Source organism: Myotis davidii, unplaced genomic scaffold (genome assembly GCF_000327345.1).
Source record: "Myotis davidii unplaced genomic scaffold, ASM32734v1 scaffold120, whole genome shotgun sequence".
Classification (NCBI taxonomy): Eukaryota; Metazoa; Chordata; class Mammalia; order Chiroptera; family Vespertilionidae; genus Myotis; species Myotis davidii.
In genome coordinates this window covers 3,356,940-3,358,656 of record NW_006294778.1, presented here as the reverse complement: position 1 = coordinate 3,358,656, position 1,717 = coordinate 3,356,940, and the positions used below count along the sequence as shown (strand labels likewise).

At 34.7% G+C, this 1,717-nt stretch overlaps 1 protein-coding gene across 1 annotated transcript in view; it reads left to right on the top strand.

The window, feature by feature from the left end:
* KIAA1033 (KIAA1033 ortholog) overlaps nt 1–1,717 on the top strand; it is a 56,924-nt gene that overhangs the window by 32,469 nt on the left and 22,738 nt on the right. Inside the window, exon 17 of the mRNA XM_015567578.1 lies at nt 1,505–1,610. Coding sequence (XP_015423064.1) covers nt 1,505–1,610 — 106 coding nt within the window. The remainder of the gene's footprint in view (nt 1–1,504; nt 1,611–1,717) is intronic.

Sequence of the window (1,717 nt, the reverse complement as noted above, 5' to 3'; positions counted from 1 at the left end):
TGCTTCAAGCTCATTTGCAAATTAATATTTATGTACAGTTGACACTTGAACAACATGGATTTGAACTACCTGGGTTCCACTTATACGTGGATATTTTTCAATAAATATATAATCAGCCCTGTATCCCCAGGCTTCCCATCCACAGATTCAATCATCCATGGATCAAAAACAGCATTTTCCATTTAATGTTTTGAATAGGCAGATGTGTATGCATTGTTCTATGCCATCTAATCTAATAATAGACAAAACGGGTAATTGACTGTACCTTCGCTACGCTTCCCATTGGCTAATCAGGGCGATATGCAAATTAACTGCCAAGAAAGATGGCGGTTAACTGCCAAGAAAGATGGCAGTTAATGTGCATACATAGGTGCAATGATGGGAGGTAAAAGGGGAAGGATGGAAGAACAGTGATCAGAAACCCAGGCGGGGGCTAATGGAGACATCAGTTGTCTTTTTAGCATAGCAAGAGGAGAAATGTAACCCAGATAGACCAGTAGTTCCTCTCTGCAATTTCTTGAGCATGACTAGAATTAGACTGTTACCAGGAATCATGTTTCTTTAGCTTTGCTCCTATAGTAAGGATATAGCTCCTGGAAGAACTCACAGGAGACCACATGTGATAGCCGTGAAAGCATTTGGAGGATCCTGATGCTCATTGTGATTGTTGTGATGGGTATGTCCAGTGGACATTTAAAATTGTTGCTTTTTCATAAGGCTTCATCTGTTTATGAGAGGTTTAGAAATCCATGTCAAATAGTCTTCTGTTATTTTATTTTGAGATCTGAATTTGAATTACATTGTTGGTAACCAGTCATTAAGATGAATTAATTTTGGGAAGGCTTGTTTTGTAACTCCTGTGATGTTATTTATTTATTTTTAACTAAAGGGAAAATGGGTTTTCTGAATTTTAATTCCCAGCCAAATTAAGGTTACAGCACATTTTCTATTTAATGTTCATATTTACACCAATATTTTTCTGAGAAGCTGAAATTTTTGTAGTTAGTGGCATTTAACAGCCCATCCCTGGAAGAAATACTGAATCAGCTTCTTTATAAGGTATTTAATGATCATTTTGATTCCCCATAAGGTCAGAACTAGTCAGTTGCAAAGATTGTAGACATATTAACTATAACTGGTTTTTGTTTTTCTTTTGGTCACAGTTTTTAAAAAGGTTTTGCTGTTCAGTTTTGAGACAGGTAAAAAGTGCATGTGATTCAAGTATTGAAAGTGTAGACAGATGACATTGAAAATGTATTTTAAAATCTTCTATTTAAAAGTTATATTGTTTTCATATATTCTTTAAAGCCAAATCATGTGTGCAGAATTCTGAAACTGTCAGGTATTAGAGTATTTTGTTACCCTTGTTCAATTTGAAACATTTTGTGGCTTTTCCATACTAATTTTGGATTAAGTGATATAGGGAGACACAAAAATGAGTAAGGAGTTAGTTTTGGGGGAGTACTTCAATTTTGGTACTACTAATTACTCCTTTACATTGTAGAGTGCAAGCACAGTGTGACTGTTGTTTTTTATACTGGCATCGAGCTGTCTTCCCAATTTATTTAGATGACGTATATGAAAATGCCGTTGACGCAGCCAGATTACATGTAAGTAAAGGAGAATGTAAAGAATAAACCCATCACTTTTTAGTCACTGTACATACTATTCTAATTAGTTTTAAAATAGATCATTTGATTTAATAAATCATTTTACA